The sequence below is a fragment of the Enhydra lutris genome, unplaced genomic scaffold (assembly GCF_002288905.1).
Source record: "Enhydra lutris kenyoni isolate GAN:26980312 unplaced genomic scaffold, ASM228890v2 scaffoldscaffold34, whole genome shotgun sequence".
In the NCBI taxonomy this organism is placed as follows: Eukaryota; Metazoa; Chordata; class Mammalia; order Carnivora; family Mustelidae; genus Enhydra; species Enhydra lutris.
In genome coordinates, this window is record NW_019154118.1 from 18,605,588 (window position 1) to 18,623,697 (window position 18,110).

The window sequence follows — 18,110 nt, forward strand, 5'->3', positions numbered from 1 at the left end:
TTTCAACCAAGAACGCCACCCCAGCCAGAGATGACAAGTTCATGTCACCATCCCTCCCTGGCCAGATGGGGATAGTGGAAAGAAACATACTGGAGAGGTGTAGACTCGAACACGAAAGCATGGCCAGATGGGTTGACTTTGGAATGAAGTTGGCCACAGGAGTGGTGTTTAAAAAAGAAAAAAAAAAAAAAAAAAGACGACTGGAAAAAGAATGTCATCGTGCATTTTATTAGATATTTATCCCACTTTCCCTCTAGCCAGAAATAAAAAGAAACTTTCTTGAGCCCCTTGCGCCATTCCCTGTGAAGAGGATCCAGAACAGCACGCCTGGTTCGAAGCCCAGCAAAGAAGGAGGAGGAAACTTGAACGGCATCGGAAATGGAAGAAGAAAGAGACCACGGTTTCTTCCACAGCAAGTGCATTTGGCAACGCGAAGGCAGCCACAAAGGCGGGGGGCTCCCTGCAGCTCCCCACAGCGAACATGGTGCTGCCCTGGGAGCAAAGGGATGGCTGGATACTGTGGTTTGTGGAAAGTCACGTGATCGGAAGTGGTGTTTGGCCAATTGTGCGGACTCGGGTGTGTCAATGGTGGTCTTCTGCTCTTAGGTTGTAACCCAGGGAGTGCTGCAAAGTGAAGAAAGGATTCCTGGTGGCCGGGAGAGGGGGTTGGGAGTGGGGGGGGTTGTGTACAGAAACTTTATCGGGAAACTGTTAATATGTTCATTCCTATGGCCTCCCCATCCGTGGAACTTTCCAGCTGAACACTGCCAAAATAATTCCGTGGGATGGAAAACTTGAGCTCAAGTGTTCATGTACAGGCATCTGAGCGTAGCCACAGAGGATCCTCAAAATGTGATTGTTTGACTGATGCCTAATGGGCAGTCACAAACCCCGGGCGCCTGCGTGGGCCGGCTTCAGACAAAGGCAATGTTTGAATGTACGAATCCCTTGCTCCGCCAGCCTGCCGACTGAGCTTTTCCGCCCCAGTCCTGAGCCTTTATGTGTTCAGAGCCACCGAGTCTGCGCTGGTGTTTCCCCTCACTTTGCATGTTCCCCCGACTATGGACGAGCAAGTAGATGTGTCCTGGCAAGACCCCCAGAACCACAGAATTGACTGTTTTCCTCACTGGCTCGCAGCTTTGAGCTGAAGGCATGTCTTAAAACAGTGCAACTCACTTCAAATGCTTTTTGCTTTTCATTTATTATTGCTTGTCACGCGATTGTTCTTTGAAAGCTTGCTCATATATTATCTGTTCCATTTTTTTCCATTTTCCCTTTTTTTGCATGCCGTTCCTCCTGTTTCCTCCCTTCCTCCAATCCTCTGTTCCCGTCTGTAGACACGGCAGCGACGACAGAACCCGCAGTTCACGGTTGGTATCACATTACTGTTTATCTACTTTCTCAGCGCTGCTGAGAGGCAAGGCAAGCCTGGGAAAAAGAGAAATGCAGTCTTCAAGGGAAATCGTATTTCGAGTAGACTGATCTCATGCATAGACTGTAATCTTGAAGGCTTGGAAGGATGTCGAGTCTTGTCATTTCTGTTGTGAGTTCAGGAGCCCATGGTTGCCGTCTGGAGGGAGGCCAGTGACTGGCAGGCCAGGATGCGGGAGACCCGGCCACAGGTGGCCCTTATGGATAGAGCGCCACCAGACCCCAAAACACGAGGGATTTCAAAAATGAATATTGACCTAAAAATCATGGCCTTTGGATTAAAGGCCCAGTTGCTTTCTTCGTTTATAGGCTAGAGTCCCAGGTACATTTGGAAGAGGGGTCATTCTTGACACTCAGTAGTTGAGGCCGTGAAGGACAGGTAAGGGCAGAAGGATAGTCCTGTTTAAATTCACTAGGTGGTGGCAGGGGAGGGTATCGCTCTTCTCTTAATTATGTTCCCCATCATAGCTCCCTCTGCAAACCCGGGCCAGTTCACTCTTAATTTCCATGTGTGCACGCAGGCTTATACTAGCTAGCACTGGGCAGGAAGCCTCTCCAAGCCAGGAGGGGCACCAGATGTAAATTTTAACAGCATTAAGTGGGACTGAAAAGATCATTTGTGTGCGGGTATCTCGTAGGCAAAATACTACAAAGTAGGCTAAGGTTGTAAACAAAAAGTGACTAAAAAAGAAAAAACAAAACAGCCATCGGGACATCCTTTTCTATTTCCTCTCCGATTTACCAGGTTGGAAGAAGCCCATTAACTTTTCCGTGTCTCTCCAGTCGGGAAATTAGAATCATGTTTCATCTGTATATGACTTCATTCCCTAACCGTAACCTTAGTGATATTGTGCTTGGAGAAGGGATGTTACAAATCGAGCTAAATTTTAATAATTGAGTTCAAGGGGATTTTTTGGTAAAAGGCCTATTGAAATCATTTAGCACATTGTACAGGGCTGGACTCCACCATTTAAGCGACAGGGGGTGATCAGCCAAGCCTTATAGCAAAACATTTCTTCCTAGCACAGACTGACTTCCTTAAAACAGACCTACATTTGAGGACTTGGCAGTTGGAAATCTCTAAGTGAAACCCGTCCTATGTGAGCTGTCCCCGAAGGTCAGGCCTTGATGCTTGGCCCCCTGCCCCCAGTCCCCATTTGGACTTTCTGATGAGGAATTCCAAGAGAGCAAAATGAACTTGGGTGTGGAGCATTATTTTCGTCCCCACACCCCTCCCGCCTCACCTGGCCCTTTCCTGTCACCGGGCATAGAAGGAAAAGGTAAAGGGCCAAATACACTGACAATCATGAGAAATCAATTAGGTATAAAACCTCCACTTTCTAAGGTAATGCCCCATAGTGCTTGCTACAGCTCAGGCACTGCACTCCATTAAGCTTAGTTATTTGTAGGTTTCATCATTAATTGAGCACTTCCTGACTTTTATCGATTAGTCGCAGAGCTTTAAGGCTATTTTAATGCCGTTCAAGAGATTTTGTTCTATTCTTTTTAAGATGCTTTAAGTTCTGAGCTTCCTATAATTGACTCCAGGGTCAAATGTAACCATAAGATTCCTGAATTCTGTGAGATCTTTGAAGAAATATTGATCATTTATCTCCTAAGACTCCAGAGTTCTATTTCCTAGGTCCCTTCGATAAAATCCATGTACTTATGTGACTCTGATGGATGTAAGTCTTGGAGTTGGCTGAGGTATTCCAAGTAGGAAATATGTTCCCTGATCTGAAAAATGAGAAGTTAACCTAGGGCCCCATCGTGGTCTAGGACACGGTTTTTGGTCAGATCTTTCTTCCTGGAAAGAGAAAGTGACGGTGATCTCTCTTTCATGGTGTAACAAAGAGACACTTGGAATCAGGCTTTCTAGCATTCCTGGGGCAGAGAACAGAGAAGCAACCACTGCCTTATTAGTTCAGGGACAGCGATACACCACCAAGATGTTGTTCACTGGCTGACAGCCAAGAAATGTTGGGGAGGAAGAAAAAGAGTTTTCCCCTCCCCACTCCCACACATCCACACACGCTATTCCTTACCAGCAGGAGGACAGAAGTGATAACCCAGGATGGTCCCCTATGTAATACACATATAAACACATTCTCCTAACTTGTCTGATACCCTCATAGTGTCCTCACAAAGAGGTCCTACCACCCACAGCAAACAGCTTTAATGAAAGCCAAAGGAGTATCTAGAATCTTCCTTGATGGAGGGGAAATGGTCTTCAGGTCAGTCGTTGGGGTAGAAAAGGTGATAGGATATGGTGAAAACTATAAAGCAGGGACCCTATCTGGAACCAGATTGTCTTCAAGTAAATTATGGCTAAAACCCAGCTTCTTCAGTGCAGCAACCTTTTGACTGACATTCACTTGAGAATAACCTTGAGATGTTCATGAGAGAGATCTGGGCCTAGAAAAATGGCGTGGTTGGAGAACTTGGCAACTCAAATGACAAGACATATTAGGTCAGCCTGTCATGACATCTTTATTGGTCTTAAAAGGATTCATTTTGGAGTTCCTTTTATAGTTCTCCTTTCTTTTATAAAAATGAAAAAAATAATTTGTAAAAAAAAAAGCTTTCCCTTTGAAGACTCATTAAAATACTTTATTCAAGCTTGTGTTGCTAGAGTACGTAAGAAGTATACGAGTTGTTGATGTATGTTGGTCATTTGTTCTTACCAATATCTGATTGGAACAAGCATGTATTGGAAGGTTAGAAGTGCATGGGCATGACTCAAAATCAAATGGATTTTCTCCAAAAAGAAAACAAACAACAATCAGTCACAATGTGTTTTTCAGGATCTAATTGATGGTAGACATAAAAGCGAGTGTAAGAATGGGATCTTTTAGACTAGGATGACCGAAGGGATTCTCTTTGAATAAGGATCTTGAGCACTTGTGTTTTTGGAGCTCATCCTTAAGGCCTGGTCAGGAAGAATCCTGTGTTATGTGTGCATGTCGAGCAATGCAAAAAACGCTCTGCCAAATCCTGGTACTACGTGGTCTGAAACTAATGGCAGAAATGCATGAGTGACAAAGCACGGATGGTGTCGTCCTTACTATGATTATTGACGTGTGGGTGCGCGTGATGGTTTTTGTTTGTTCAAATGTGGGCGCTTCTCTGTGTCTTGTGCCTTGTTCTTTCTCAGCCCTGTGTGTACCCTCTCCCTTCCCCCACCCACCTCCCCTGTGTGAGGTTTGGGGTGACCGCATGCCCATGGTCTGGAATAGTGCTTGTGCTTTTGCTGCACTGCAGTCAGCTGGCTTCCTCTGGGTCAGAGCTTCTCCCTCCCTCCCCCCACTCCCCCTCCCCTCTCCTCTTCCCATTTTTTGATTTTCCAGTCTACCTATCCTTTTGCTTTCCACCTCTTGATCTATCAGAGGCTGATGAGCTCATGAATTTACATATCCCAAATGAGTTTTTCAGTAGTCTTTATTTCAGTATATAATTCTGGTAAGACTCAAACTGGGAACCCCCTGAAACAACTTTTCACTTTCAGTTTCGGTGGCAAAATCTTTGGCCTGTGCTAGATACACACTCACACCCTAGTCCACTGCCCTCAGGTCGCCACCCTCCACCCCACCCCCGCCCCCCAAAGCTCCCTTTCCCCGACTTGTAACATTTTATAAGTAGCACAAGCCTTACTAGAATCCTAAAAGCACATGAAATTCTTATCTTAACTTTCTGTTCAATTGCGGGCTCCTTCTGCAGCCCATCCAGAAGGCAAATAGCCAGCAGTGCGCATTATTACAACCGCTATGTCCGCCATCTGTGTATGAACCTCTCTGCACATCTCTCTGTATGAGTACACAACAGTGGCATTCAAAGGCTGTCATTCAGTCGAGGGACTCTGCAGACATTGTGTGTTCTACTCAAGAACAAAGCTAAAGAGGTTTACGAATGGCTGCAGGACCTGAAGATTGTGTTTCAGCCTTGATATGCCGTTTGGAAACAATGTGCTACTGTTTAACGGCGTGAACCAAATTTCTGCTCATGGGAAGAAGGGACAAACTCTCCACAAAAGCTGACAAAGCAGGAAGAACAGGATGACTGAGCTTTTAGATTAAAACTACCGGGGGCGTCTGAACTCTTATGGCTGGTGATGGAAGTAACAGTTTCCATAATATGGCCAAGTGATCAGATGTATGCCGCTTAGGTAAGAAAGAGACCATCGCCTACTTTTTCCTACTGGGAATGGTACTGGAGCCAGGGGGCTACATTTTTGTTTCCTTTGAGGTTTTCTTTTTTTTTTTTTAATTTTTATTCATTTGACAGAGAGAGAGCGAGAGAGAGATCACAAGTAGGCAGAGAGGCAGGCAGAGAGAGAGGTAAGCAGGCTCACCGCTGAGCAGAGAGCCCGATGCGGGGCTCGATCCCAGGACCCTGAGATCATGACCTGAGCTGAAGGCAGAGGCTTAACCCACTGAGCCACCCAGGTGCCCCTCCTTTGAGGTTTTCTTTAATCGTTCTTTTATGATATTTTTCTGAAGGAAAAAAAAAAAACCCTAATGAACCAAGCCCCACAAACATTGAAATTTTGCTTGACCTTAACTTTATTTAACTATCTCTAGGATTTCTTGCTGTTTCTAATGTTTGAGGTTTTCCTTAGCCTGGTTTAAGATTGCTACTTCACACCACTTTTAGAAGCCAGCGACGTCTGTTGGAAAGGAGGGGTAACAACCTCAGAGGCACTGAGGAGGCCCAGGGGACATGCAGCCCATCCTAGACCATGAACAAGTGCAACACACGTCTACCGTGCACGCGTGAAATTATCATGCTCAGAATTAATTGCTCAAAGAAAAAAAAAAGTCCCACATGGGCCAATAGTTAAACTTTTCACTTGTTTAACCAACTTTAAAGAAGTTTATTGGATACATTTTAATTAGAAGTGACAAGAAGGGTCTTCAACAGATGATATGGAAGTTTAAAGAGAAAAACCAAGAAGGGATTTCCCATGTATCATTAAACAGTGAAGTTTCCTTTTGGAAAACACCATCTGCCTCATAAAGTACATCTTTGTTTCTTTGAGAAAATAAGAGGTGTATGAGTTTGAACATGAAAGAGAACTACTTCAGTCAAAGCAATTCTAGGAGGTAAATTTTGCTTGTCCTCCCTTGTACACTCAGTGCCTCAGTACACTCTTCCAATTACACTTATTCAAAAATTATCCAACCATGGCCGAGCACTGTAGACTCATAAAATACAACAGTAGCGCAAAAACAAATTTAACGCCACTAATCGAAACGGCTTCCCACTTTCCGATGTAATCTGAGCAGTAGATTCCAGGTGATTTGGTGTATTTTAAAATTTATGCCATTAAAAATGACAGTTTCATCTTTAATGAGGTGTGTATCAACTGTCCGTTGCTTTTTAATGGGAAATTTTGCCTATCAGTGATATCTCATAAACGTATTTGTCTTTATTTTCTAAAATTAGCTTTCTCATGCCCTCCCCACGGAAGCAGGCATTCAGCAGTAAAGCCGTCTACTTGAAACATCCTTGTTTAATATGGTTCAGTGGGTGCCAAGCACGTATGTAGAAAGCTTTGATATTCATTGGGCCACGTAGAAGTGAGGGATTAGCCTTCTGAGAACTGCAAATTCATAATTAACTACAGAGAAGTACTTTATGTTGCCCATTTATAACAATTATTCAAATAATTGTATTCATCAGTCTTTATACAATGGATAAAGCCAATTAGAAATAGGAACACTTTCAGCCAATCAGATTTCAGGACAAACGGATAGCATCCCTACTCAGTTGCCTCCATAACGGATTGCCTTACTCACTACTTTTCCTTTTGTTGCCTAAATCTATAGTTTGGGAACATCCGCAGACTCAAACCCATTTCTAATTGGCATCTGCTCTTGAACATTGGCACCCAAGGTTCACAATGGAAATTCTTCCTCCGAGAGCTGACACGATGGCTTCCTTTCACACCACCAGCCTGGCTATCAGTATTCACTTGGCTTCTTTATAAAACGACTTACAAAACCCAAGCTTTTATTGACCATTTCTACATGATTATTTCTGTTACTTTGTGTTTTTTGTTTTTTTTTTTTTAAACTAGTGCGATCAGCTTGACATTGCTTGTTTCCAGAGCATTTGTTTCATGCTCTGGTTGGTAGTTCACTGAGCATGACTCCCACATCATTCATTCAGCAAATGCTTGCTGAGACTATACTCCGTGCTTGGCTATAGAGAAGGGAAGGATGAAAACTAAAGACCCGCCCCTCTCCCCAAAGTCCTTGTGGTTTCATAGGCCCACAAATATTCTTCCAGAGTGACAAATCCCATTAGAGAAGTGGACCCAGAGCCATCAGACTGGACTTTGAGCAGAACGTCAAGGAACAATGAATGGAGGCCTCCTTAGATTGTCTCGTATCTTGGTGGCTCATGATCTTCCTGAAAGGAGCAAGTAAAGCATGAGGAAATGGAATCCCACCCCTAGCCAAGCCTCCCGTTGTTTACCTACCTCCCACTCCCCCTCCTTTGATTCAGATCAGAGCTAGCTGAGAGCTGGCCCCGCTGGCCAACGTTGTTGGTGGCTCGGTGTGGACCGTGCAAGCCCCCCCCCCAGATTAGCTCCTGGCCTAACTGCTTTCTCAGCTTTGAGGGTTTCATTTTTCAGGCATACCACTGATTTTTTTTTTAATTCTCCTTTTTAAAAAGTCATTTTGCAAATCGGATTTTCTGATGAAGACATAACCTACAAAATCTGTAGTTAGCAGATGCCGTACCATTTTGAAATAAGTGATCCAAGATCGTCATAAATTGATAATGAAATGTATTTGTCAGTATTGGCAAAGGATTTCAATTTACGGGAAAATGTGAAATAAAACTTACATACAGCAGTATGTAACCTCGAACTGTATTTGTATTCAAGGGCTATGTCAGAGCATTGACGGTTAACAATCAGGCTTTATTTTTTTTTCTTTTTGCATGCTGTTATGAATGAGTGATTTTAAACATTCACCTTCATGTTTCATGTGCTTTGAAAGCGGAGACTGAGGAATCTTTCTGCCTTGATTGTGTATCAATAACAAAATGAAATGATTGGAGAAATGTACTTATGGATTAATGCATTCAAGCTATCCAAAAAAGAGCAAGATAGCAAGAGATTTGGCTCATGTTTTTTTTTTTTTAAGAAATTCATCCTCAGTTCTGAAGTGTTTTGTTTATGTCCCTTGAGGAATGAAAAGAAAAACGATTTGTTTTTACTTGTAAGGCCTTACTCAGTTGCCCAATTCCGCAGAAGAACTGGACAGTGAGGACCTCTCAGGTAAGGGCTAGTCATTAGGTAAGGCACTGCGGTGTCCAACCTGTGCGTGCTCTGTCCACTTCTACAAAATGGCCATTTGGTTTCCCGGGCAGTTAATAAGCAATTGTGGATTTTGAGATAAAAGGAAAACAAATTTTTATTAACACTCTCTTCCTCCTCGCCCCCTTCTTTTTCCGGTGCTAGTGGCATGTATATTTCTGACTGGGACTGATGGGGTCTGTGCAAGGGAGGGCAGCTCATCGTTGGATTGTATGAAAGCCACTGTTTTCCGTGGCGTAAAATACTTTCTATGCTCTGGCTGTATAACGGTTCGAGAGAAATGTTTTGCATTCAAAGCTGTTTAAAGATGTTGGATTATGAGAGAAGATCTTACTTTTAAAAAGAAAAAAAATTCCTATTGACCATCTACTTCTGTAGAATAGACTAGAAAAGCCACATCATAGTTATCTTAGAGGCGGGGGGAGGGGGCAGGGAGGAAGGGGGGCCATTGTTTTGTCACACACCATGATGTAAACTAATTATCCAGCTCAGACCTTTTTCACAGCACACTGAGCTCTTGCAAAAGTAGGTTTCATGCTTGATTCCAGGATTTAGGTGTTACTAATCCAGAATAAGAAGCATATCCTAAAAGGGTGGGGGGAGGGATTCAAAATGGTCAGAGCTAAACAGTTCCATGAGCTGCTATGATGTTCTGGGGCTTCCCTGCCAACCAGCTACAGCCCCTTCAGCATTTCGATCGGTTAATTCCTAATAAATCAGTAAGGAAGCCCCCTTCCTCCTCATCACTGTGATGGAGGCACCAAGGCGTAAGGCTGCAGATGCTGACTCAAGCCTTTGGAAGGAAGGGGTCCATATTGCCCCTTGTTGAAGAGACTTCACTTCCGCTCCCTTGAATAGTTAATTGCGAGGTGATGGTCCCTGACCGCGGGTTTCACCCAGCGAGAAAATCAGAGCCACCTAGTCTTTCCAAGTGCAGATTTTTCGCCTCTCAGGAGCTTCCATCAAACCTCGAAAACAGGGCGGGTGTCTTTATTTTTCGACGTAGCATGTCCCAGCTTGAGCTAGCTGTCAGATTTTCCCACCAAGTGGAAGCTCCGAGAGGCCGTGTTGGGTTTGTTCACTGCCGCATGCCTGTCGTGTAGCAGGCACTCGATCGATACTTGTTGGATGAATAAGTTCCAAATCCTAGTGAATTCAGATAAATAACTAGAAGATTAGAGAGACAGCCAGCCCATCAAGGGAGGGTTTCATTTTTGCCTCTTATGGGTGGGGTTTTTAGAGAAATTGCAAAAAAACATTAGCCCACTTAAAAGAAGAGATAAGTCCCGCTCCTTGCCTGGAATGTAATACTGTCTGTAAGCAGTCTGCTCTCGGGTCGTGTCCTGACCCTAAAGAACACAAGTGACCCCACGGCCCTGGCAAGGGGAACTTCTCAAGGATCCCAAGAAAGGACTGAGTCCTCACGGGCCTGACCTCTCTTGGCGTCATCGTCGCCTGAGGGTCACTGAGATAGGCAAAGGGAATTTTTGTCCTCGTTAGGAAAGCGGGACCATGTCAGCCATCCACCCCTTCCGCAAGCATCATCAATTAAGGAACCTCTCCGGGTCTCTCAGCCCTGCACCAAGTCAGATGCGGTCTTGCTGCAGTTCTATCCATCACGCCCGAGTCAGGAGCAGTAACCAGCAACTGTTTGTGCTCCTAATAATTCGGTTAAATGAATAATTATGTCGTTCCCCCACCCCCACCCCCTCCAGGATCACTGCAGTCCTGGGTTGCTCGGGAGCCATAAGTCATGTTGAACACTGATGATCTATCACGTCGGGCTTGGGCTGCCTTTGCATCTGGTTTGATGAACTAATCAAAAACTGATTAGCACCTTTGTTCAAAGGGGATGCTGATTAATCAATTACTATTGATTGTGAGCTTGGCTTCCCTCAGCAGCAAAGAGACATCCAAAGGGGGAGAAAAAAAAAAAACAACCAATAAAAATTGAGCAGCTGTCATAGTGTTTAAATTTATTAAAACAAAATACATTATTTTTTATGAAGCTGTCTTGAAATGGGTCACTGAAGGGGAGCATATTGATTGAGAAAGGATGAACTTCTCAAATTTCTGTAGCCTAGAGACTGAATTCAATTATAATACAAGACAAACAGGTTAACACCCGTCTTAAGCAGTCCATCAATAAATTAGAGTAGGTGTTGCGCATTTAATGCTAAACTGTGGTAATGAATAATATTATCATCCATTCCCTTTTCCATCTGGGTGGAAATTTCAGCCTTTCCTTATTACGGATAGATGCTAGATCCTGCATTTCCTTAGAAATAGCGAAGGTCTCTCTTCTGCCCACCTCCCCCCATTCGCCACTGCTACCCGAGCTAATGGCAGTTTCATAAGCAACATACGGCACTCAGTCCTCACCCAGCAAAGAAAGTTGCCCAGCTGATCCTCCTCTTTAATCTGCATTAAAAAATTATGCTTGTGTGTAGTTCGGTGATTTAATAATTGGCAGAGCTGGGGAGCTCCTCCAGTCCTACTTTGAACCCTTTCATTTACTTTTTTGGGTGTTAACGTTATTGATGATGGGCCCCTAAGAGTTTCGAATTGTTTTATCAATTACATCTGCTGTTTCCTGGTGACAGCTGGTGGTTATTGCCACCCGTGTGGAATAGAATGGCTTTAAGCATATTTATCCTTCGATTTTATTTTAAAACTTTTTAAAAAATGTCTGCACTGCCTCCCTCCTTTCAGCAATGGAAGGGTCTTTGGGGACTCTTCAGCAGAGTGCCTTGGTAAATACACATTGTGCCGGAGAATGGCCCTCGGGCACTATCAGAGCAGTCCATCAGTCTTCTGCTTCTGAAGCGGAGGGAGGCACCGATGAGAAATTCCAGAGCTGTCATGCTTCCCCCAAACATGTTTTCAACTCTTGCCCTACAAATAAGAAAGCGATCTAGAAAAATCCCACATCTCCCTCACAATCTGTAGAAGAGTGTGGGCAGAGGGCAACCCCTAAATGGCTCTGATAATCCGTGCCAGGCATGATAGAAGATTCTGGGTGGGCCAGCTGGCATCCCCTGAATGATTTCTGAAGGAGACAGGGGCTCACAATACAGTCTAAATGTAGATAATAGAAGCACATCAAGCCCTTTGGATCCCGATGGTCAGCTCTGGGGTGGGGGGTGGGCTCTGTGACCATCTGGTCCTTGTGAAGGTCCAGAGTCGGCTGAACTTGCTTGAAATGTGTGTGGAAAAACTCAATAGACAGAACATTGAGGGTGGGGGGGGCAGTCTTCCTTGCCCCCACTGACTCGCAATAACGATGATGAAGAAAAACCAGCTGGGCTGTGTAGACAAATTCTAAGTACGGCTTGCAAATCCAGTGTAGTGGTATTTAGCTTGTATACAGTTCTTTTCAGCTTAGAAAAGTCTTTCACAGATGATCTCATATGCTCTTTGCTGGGCACCGCTGTTAGAGCTCCTGTATGTGCTAGACCCTGGGCCGGGCACCAGGCATGCAGCGGTGAACAACACCGCCCAGGAGCGCTGTGGCGATCACACCACAGGCCCCTGCACTCATAGCTACTCTCTAATGGGGCAGCCAGGCTCATGACAACGAGATAATGATGGACAGTGACAAATGTTGTAGAAAAAATTAAAGCGGGTAGAGTGAACATGAGTTACTGGGACCAGAAAGAGGCAGAAGCCAGTTTAGAGCCAAAGCTCCCCACAGAAGGCCACTGGGACAGGGCGAGGGAGCCAGCCCTGGGAGCATTTTCCTGACCGGTCTCATTTTGCGAGTCAGGAAGCTGGGGCTCCCCAGGTTGAATGATTTACTCAAGAAGCAGAGCCAGAATTTGAACGTGCGGGTCTTCGGACCTCTGCAGGAAATAGAGACTAGTTTAAGGGTAGTTCTCCCTCCACCGTGAACTCCACGCTTTCTCTGTTCTGGGGTCTTCTCAGGAATCCTTTCCCTCTTAGACCCCTTTCAATTCAGTGTGTGCGTCCAGGGAATGAGGAGGGGAAAGTTAGCCTCTCTGGAGCCCATCAGAGGCAGAACCACGTGCTCAATGACCTGGAAAGATCCCTTCTGGCATCAACTCAAGCTTTTTCTCCTTCGAAGAAGGCCATTGCCTCAGATGATTTTGGTGTCATTGTCCAACACCGTCTGAAATTCTGGGATCAGTTTCCCACTGAGATGATCCTATAGGCCATGGGAAAGTTTGGGGTCACAAAGTTTAAAACGTGTAGAGTTCCTGATTTTAAAATTCTGTTGAACACAAGGCAGTAGACAGAAGATCGCCTCAGGTCTGTGGCAGCTTGGCCACAGCGCTCCCAGGATGGGAGTTTGAAGGTCATTGAATTGCTGATCTTCCCATAATCCAACATGCTACTGTTTCCCTCATGGGGAGGAAGGAGGCCATCAAACAGGAACGTTTCCTCCAAACTAGTGAGGCGCCAGGCTATGCCACGAAATGTGAATTCCAGTTCCACAGGTTGGACACTGCCTTGGGGTGACTTCACCATACTCATTAATCCATCCTCCTCACACCCCCAAATGCCTGAGGTCCACAGGAGCATCTTTCTCCAGAAAGAGATTCTAGTGGGAAATGAATGTTTGGAAATACTTTACGACTCTGTCCTCTTTCTCAGCTGTACACTCTTTGAAGGAGAACTCTGGTTCCATCCTCCCATGCCTTCCTGTTGCTTCCAAGGGAAAAGGCACTCTCACTTTGAAGTCCTTGTTATGAGATGAGTGGAGTGGACTCCTGAGTGTGCCTCCTGGCCTCTGGGGACACTGAGTGTTTGGGAGGACCCTGTCGGGCTCATTAAGGCATTTCTGCTGTTGGGTAAAATAACTAAATCAAGTTGTGGGAGAAAAAAATCAACATAAAAAGTATTTGTTCTCAGTATTTAGCTGACAATAAATACTTCCAGTCCTCATGCTCAGAAGGGACACCTGAGTCATGACCTGACCCAGCTGGCCTTCAGCCTTGACCCCACAGGGCAGCTGGGCCATCCGTCAGCCCGGGGTGCCTTTCTGCAGAAATGGAAAAGGGCCTGGCGTCTTCAACTCAGCAAGGGTTTATGGCCGTCTCACGGTCCGAGAGCAGTGCCGAGCGCACGGTTGCGTGTCCGTGCAGCCCTTACCCCCAGAGAGCCGATAAGTATTGGCCTGGCATCCATAATATTAAAAACCTGGAAGAAAGCCCCCCTCAGGCTCTCCTATTGTAGATTTAACTGTGACAGACGCTTACTGAGTGCCCATGATATGCCAAGCCCTGGCCCAGAGAGACACTCTCCCATTCCACATGCTGGCCTCGCAGAAAGACCCTGGGAGGGCATGGCTGTGCTCTGTGGCTCCGAGTGGCTGATCCCCCCGCCTGCAGTCACAGAGCAGAGGAACAAAGCCCTGTTTGACCCCAGATCCGACCATTCTCCCGTGGGCCATGCGGGCGAGGAGATCTAACTCTTCTTCGCCTCCCGTCTGGGCCCGTGTCTGGAGGCGCATCTGTAGGCAGTGACCACCTGCGAGAGCCTGAGTCCTCATCACTGAGCAGTGACCATGTACAGCCCGAAGCCTGCGTGCAGAACTTCTCATTTTAAATGAATGCATACCGAGCTCTCGGTGGCGGGAGGAGGATGCTGACTGCAGTTTTCCTTTAAGTAAGCTTAACGTGGTTCCTTTGAAATGCTCGCGGAGCCGCAGTTAACATTGCTAGACGCTCTCTGGGAGCGTCGTGATTTTCCTGCCTTGCATTTATTCCTTCCCTTCCCCTTTCTAAGAAGACAGAACAGAAAGGTTATGTTACGTAGAGGCTAGTGTGCTCCGATATATATTAACATCTTAATGGGAAAGCTGTGCATGTATACATTTACTACTCTCTGACAAGAGAGAATTAAATGTCAGAAGGATTTGTAGCATCTATAATTGAATTGGTGCTGAGAAAAGCAAATCTTAAGGAAGAATAACATATTAGGATTAGCAAATAATGTGACATTTTGTCAGTGCATGTCATTCAGTGTGTTCCCCTTCGGTAATAAAGTTGTGGTCTTTAGAACGCACACTTATTTGTGTTGCCATGCAGGGAGCTACAGTAGGGGGATGGGAATGTGGAGCTACAGTTTTCAGGTGGTGCCACTTTTTGTTTGTTTGTTTTGTTTCGTTTTGTTTTGTCTTCGAGGTCAGATTTTGGTTGGAATTCCCCACCAGCAGGCTTTTTCTTTCTCCCTCGTGAGAAGTAGCGAATGATATCATTAAGCGTCCTCTAAGACAGACTGATCCCTACGGTCCTAGGAAGCTGGAGGCAGCATTTCCATTAGAAACACGGATGCTGAGAGTTTTTTAATTAAACGGATTTGTCCGGCAAGCCCTCAGCCCAGGACGAAGGCTCAAAGCAAACCAAGGGACAGAACTGTTGCAAAAAGTCAAGAGTCTCCACTTTTTTCCAGCTGTTCGTTGGGTACGGAAAGGGCAGAAGGGTTGAGCGTAGGAATTGCTCAAGACAGGGAAGCAGACCAGTAGCATTAGAACCCCTACCATGTTTTAAATACTAATTTCTAAGGTGAGACCTGAGGTGGTCTGTGGCCTAGGGGAAGAAGAAACAGATGGGTTTAAGAGGAGCCCCAGCTCTCCCGGAGCACATAGATAGCCTGAGCCAGGGATTTTTGAAAATGGGAAGGTAAGCCAACCAGGGTGGCTGTCGTGCCCTCTGCCGTATGTTTGCTCCGTGCATTTATGTTTTAACCGGGTCACACTTCAGCTCCTCAGAGGTCGGGAGCTTGGTGTCCTTTTGGCAAAAAGCCCAGCCCGGGCTGCACGGTGGGCAGGCCACGGTGGCCTTGAGCCTTCTGCCCGGTGACATCCTCTGCCAGAGTCCCTCTCTGCCAGGAGCTGGTCGGGGACACACGAGCCATGAATCCCTACCTCTGGCAGCCGAGCCTCCTAGTCTTATCACACATCCACAATGAAGACATTCCCCTGGCGGTTTCTGTGAGGCGCCCCGTGCCAGGGGACGAAGTGGTGGCCTCACTTCGTCCCACCAGGACGGTTCTGGCAAGTCGTCTGAGGAGGGAAAGTGAGCAGAGAGGAAGGAATTCCCTGGAGGTGGGGGAAGGAGCCTGAACTTGGCCCTAGCAATCACTTTTCTTGGCAGGCCCTCGGGAACCCCTGCCTTTAGAACTGGCCCCTTGATGTTGCGTGTTGAGGAATGGAGGGAGCCGGGTCCCTGACCCAAGGTGAAGAGGACCGAGCAGCTGGGGGCTGCCCTCTTGGGAGTCCCTTTGAAATGTTTTTGTCCTTGCAGTTTCTAAGATGCTGACTCGAGCCCAGGGTGGTGGGAGCTCTGGCCCAGGCGGTAGTCACCAACTTAACGTTCTGTGCGCAGCTCGGAAACTCTCACCTGGAGCCCAGTTCCAGCTTTTTGCCCAAAGAAAAGCCAACTTGCAAATACTAAACAGCTCACGATTGATCTGTCCTTAAAGATACGTACGTATGTCACACTTAGAGCCTCGGACAGGGCTGCAAGAGGGGACGGTCCAGGCAGGCAGGACTGTGCCACAACCGGGAGCCTGTACGGCCCCTCTTCCCAGTGCCCACAGAGCGCCCCGGAAAGCCGGAACCATGGCACCACTGGGCCAGAGGTACTCAACATCGCACGTGAAGGGATTGGGGGTGACACTCATCACTCCACCCAAACGTGCTTAGGTCAAGGCTGGGAGAACCTTGATGCCAGCAGCACACACCAAGGAGAAACATGGCGTTTCCTCCACAGGATGATAGGGCCCAGCTCAGTCCCAGAAGTGGGAGCACTCTTAGGGACACCTGTTACTTCGTTTCTCAAAAGCATAAGAAAAAAGACCTTCTGAACCCAAGAGCTGTTTACTCGCCTAAGGACCAGGCGTGTTTCTAAGTGCTTTCCTTGCCCACGTGTCCTTTCAGGGTAGAAGCCGGGGACAGCTGTGGAGTCTGGCTCTTTGGTTTCCTTCTCTACATGATTCAGAAAAAGGGAGGATACCTCCCCAGGGACGTTGGTGGCACCTCAAAGGGAAAAGGTCTGCACCCTAAGAGGAGCAGGACCTTTGGATGATGGTGGAAGTTACTTCCTTAATATGCGGGCCGGAGCTCTCCCTTGGGGAGAAGAACAGGAAAGGCCGGGCGGCTGCGGGACTTGTCAGAGCCACGCTCCTCCTGCAGCCTCCAGCCACTTGCCTGCTGCCTCTTGGTGTACAGTCGTGCTGCTGCTCCTCGCCCTGAGCGAGGCCCCAGCCCGCGGGTGCAGGCCCTTCTGCCTTCACAGGAACCAGCTTTCACTCTGATCCCTCCCACCGGAGGCCAGTCGAGAGCGCTCTGCAAACTCTCCCAAAGCCCACACGTGGAAACAAGGGAGGAGTGAGTGGAGGCAAGAAAGCACGTTGCTCTTCACAGAGGACAGTGAACCCGGGCTGGGGTGCAGAGAGGTGTTGAGGGGCGCACAGACGGCCGTGTTCCCTGTAAAGGAAACCCCAGTTGCTTTCTGTGTCCCTCTGCGGTAACTGAAGGCAGGAAAAATGTCTGGGTGATTAACGGGTGGTAGTAAACTTTCTTATCAAGTGAGTTATCACGGGATAGTGGGAGAGATTACCCTTGTGAATAAGTATCTGTAAAATATGTATGTCCTTTAGGGCGGGGAAGGTCACTAGAACCCAGGTACTGAATGTGGGCAAAGTGCTGGGGCGACTAGGCAGCACTGACCCCATTGAGCCCCTAGTTCATGAGGAGCAAAGATCCAACAAAGAGTTCGGGCTAAGGAAATTAATCCCGCAGATACACAGCCCGTGAGGTGTTTTGTGGATCACAGCTTCTCTGTCTCTGGCTTTCTCAGGCTTCTAGAATGTTCCTGTGCCTAGGCGTGGAGGAGGCAGTCTTTGAACAGCGGCCATGAGACAGGTTATTTAGGTCTGTGCCTGGAACCGGGACGGCCTCTTGAAGTTTCTTTCTGCTCTCAGTCTCCCCAGGCCGCTCTCAGCTCCCACCCCTCACTTTCCCCTCTCCTCCGTGGCTAGTATGGCTATTTTCCCTATCCACGCCTAAGACCCAGGGAGTCCGTTGAAAGACTCCTATTTTTTCAATAGGCCTGCAGCTCATGGCAGAAAATTAAAGCATTTTCATTCCCACAAGATCCCCCATTTTGACAGCTCCCTAAGAAAACACAACTTCCTGGCTTTTCTGTTTTTCCCTCTTCCCACCAGCGATGCTGACTCTGTGCACTTGGGCGAGAGTCTCCGGGGTGTGAATTGCTCTCCTCGGACAGATACCCTGTGTTGAGGGCCCCCCTCCCACAAGCTGTGTTGTCTCTAAAAGAAGAAGTTTCCACGGCAGAGTTCTGCCCCGACGAGATGACTTTCAAGA

At 46.8% G+C, this 18,110-nt stretch overlaps 1 protein-coding gene across 3 annotated transcripts in view; it reads left to right on the forward strand.

The window, feature by feature from the left end:
* Positions 1-18,110, forward strand: part of LOC111153752 (cell adhesion molecule 1) — a 323,281-nt gene that overhangs the window by 300,975 nt on the left and 4,196 nt on the right. Inside the window, exons 9-10 of one of the 3 annotated variants that reach the window (XM_022512961.1) lie at positions 1,338-1,370; positions 8,666-8,719. The exons of 1 other annotated variant lie outside the window; for it this stretch is intronic. In XM_022512961.1, the coding sequence (XP_022368669.1) occupies positions 1,338-1,370; positions 8,666-8,719 (87 nt within the window). The remainder of the gene's footprint in view (positions 1-1,337; positions 1,371-8,665; positions 8,720-18,110) is intronic. One more of the 3 variants, XM_022512962.1, reaches the window with a different exon arrangement.